The sequence below is a fragment of the Pteropus alecto genome, unplaced genomic scaffold (assembly GCF_000325575.1).
Source record: "Pteropus alecto unplaced genomic scaffold, ASM32557v1 scaffold60, whole genome shotgun sequence".
In the NCBI taxonomy this organism is placed as follows: domain Eukaryota; kingdom Metazoa; phylum Chordata; class Mammalia; order Chiroptera; family Pteropodidae; genus Pteropus; species Pteropus alecto.
In genome coordinates this window covers 3539501-3541381 of record NW_006430726.1, presented here as the reverse complement: position 1 = coordinate 3541381, position 1881 = coordinate 3539501, and the positions used below count along the sequence as shown (strand labels likewise).

Below are 1881 nucleotides of genomic sequence, written 5' to 3'. Positions count from 1 at the left end.
CCAGCAGGACCCGAGGATGAGGTGCACCCCTTAGTGGTGGGGTGACCATGAGCTGCAGGAACTTGGGACCCACTGTCTGGAACTGCCACACTAGCCCTGCGCGGCCCACCCTGGACTTCCTTCATGAAAGGAACTTTTAAGTGGCCTCATTTAAGCCACTTACTTGGGGTTTCTCTCTTGCATGTTCCCGCACATTAGACTAATAAATAGAAATGGGTTAGCAGCAATTCAGAGACTTCATGATGGAGACAGGGCATGACAAACCCGGTAGAGAGCGAAGGAAACTGGACTCTGACTCTATACAGGTCACGCTTTCTTAACACTTCATTGTTCTCTAAGGAAAACGGAAAAATTAGGGCAGTACCTCAAACTCTAAGAAAAGCCTCCAGCTTTCTTCCCACTTGTGGACACCTTCAAAGAGATCTTTGTGAACCTCGTAGTAGTTTCTTAACCGCACAATCTCAGCATCGTGGAGCCGGAACAGATTTTCTGTAGGCTCCTCTGCAAGATACGGGCCCAGTTAAAAAAAAAAAAAAGAATCCTTCTAGTGTGTAGCATCCCAATTTACTAATCTCTCGTCCCCTTAAAGTGGAAATATCTGTTATAGTAAAAATGTTACATGGATAACTATACATTGTGGATAATAAAAGCCAGCTGTGTCACCATCAGCCTGGGTGGACTAGGGAGTAAGGGACTAGGGTGAGGACTAAAATGACTAAGGTTCTTAAACCTCTTTGTCATTTCTGGCCTCGTCTTCGGTTTCTTTTGTATTCTTCCTTTCCACCCTGCCCCGTAAAGGGCTGGGTCACATAAAATGTCCCAAATGTGGAGTGTAGCGGACAGCCTCATCTTCATACTCAGTTCAGGTCAGCCTAGACTTCTGTTGGGCTCTGGGGTCAGATTCTGTGAGCTCACATGTGAGCTCTGCCCTCACCTGCTGTGCCTCTAAATTCGTCAACGTTTCTGTGCTTTCGTGTCCTCATCTCTTGACAGAAGATTAAGTGAGAGAATTTTGTTAAGAGTTCGGCACTGCATCTGGCAGAGAGTGAGCGCCTGATAAACGTGAGCTTCACCACTACAGGCTACAGTGAAATAGAAAGCAGGAGACCCCTTACTTCCCAGCAGCACTTGCGAATGCTCGTGTGTACAGGAATGGCAGGAAAAGGTGGTATCTGTTAAGCAGAGGAAGTACCTCCTGGTGCACGTCTGTACTCTTTTAGAAGTGCAGGCCTCGTAATGACCACCGCTTCTGTACTAACCGTCATAGTATGGGGCGAAAGCCTGTCTCTGCTCCTGACTATAAAAACACAAGTCCCAGTAGTGAGCCAGCTCCACACGTATTGCGTCCACCACTTTCTTCATGTTTTGCCTTTTTAGTTCTTCCAGACGATCCACTTCTAGTTGCAGCTGAAACAAAGACATCTGATAAAGGTATGTACTACAGTTTTACACTCGGTAGCTTAGCAAAATTTTTCCCTTTTTAATAAAACGACAACACAAAACCTCAGAGGTTAAGTCAGACCTCTTACAACAATATCATAGGAGCCAGAAATCTTTGAAACGTACACAAAAGATAAAAGATACAGTTTACTGCCACCTTTTCCTGATGCTTCTCTTAGAAATAGGCTTGCTCCAGGAAGAAGCTGGTGAAGACATCAGCCCTGACACAAGAATGCTCGTGGGCACAGCGGGCCCAGCCCTTTGGGTTTCTTACCGCTTTCTTCACCTTGGCCTTCGAACCAGTTGCAACCAGGGCCACAGCTTGTCTCTCTTCTGTTGGTATTTGCAACCTGTCCCAGAGCTCTCGGATGCGAGCACGCAGATCCTCACACGCAGCTTCATTTTGTGATTTTTGCATTTCGAGCTGTAGCAAGGAAAGAG

The 1881-nt window shown here is 46.4% G+C and overlaps 1 protein-coding gene across 1 annotated transcript; it reads right to left on the bottom strand.

The window, feature by feature from the left end:
• Positions 1-337: 337 nt before the first annotated feature.
• Positions 338-1875, bottom strand: PRC1 (protein regulator of cytokinesis 1). Its single transcript, XM_015593621.2, has 3 exons — positions 1715-1875; positions 1260-1407; positions 338-501 (listed from the first exon to the last, which is right to left on the bottom strand). The coding sequence occupies exons 1-3, from the start codon at positions 1856-1858 to the stop codon at positions 353-355; spliced, it is 441 nt and encodes a 146-aa protein (XP_015449107.1). The 5' UTR covers positions 1859-1875; the 3' UTR covers positions 338-352.
• Between the last annotated feature and the right edge of the window lie 6 nt (positions 1876-1881).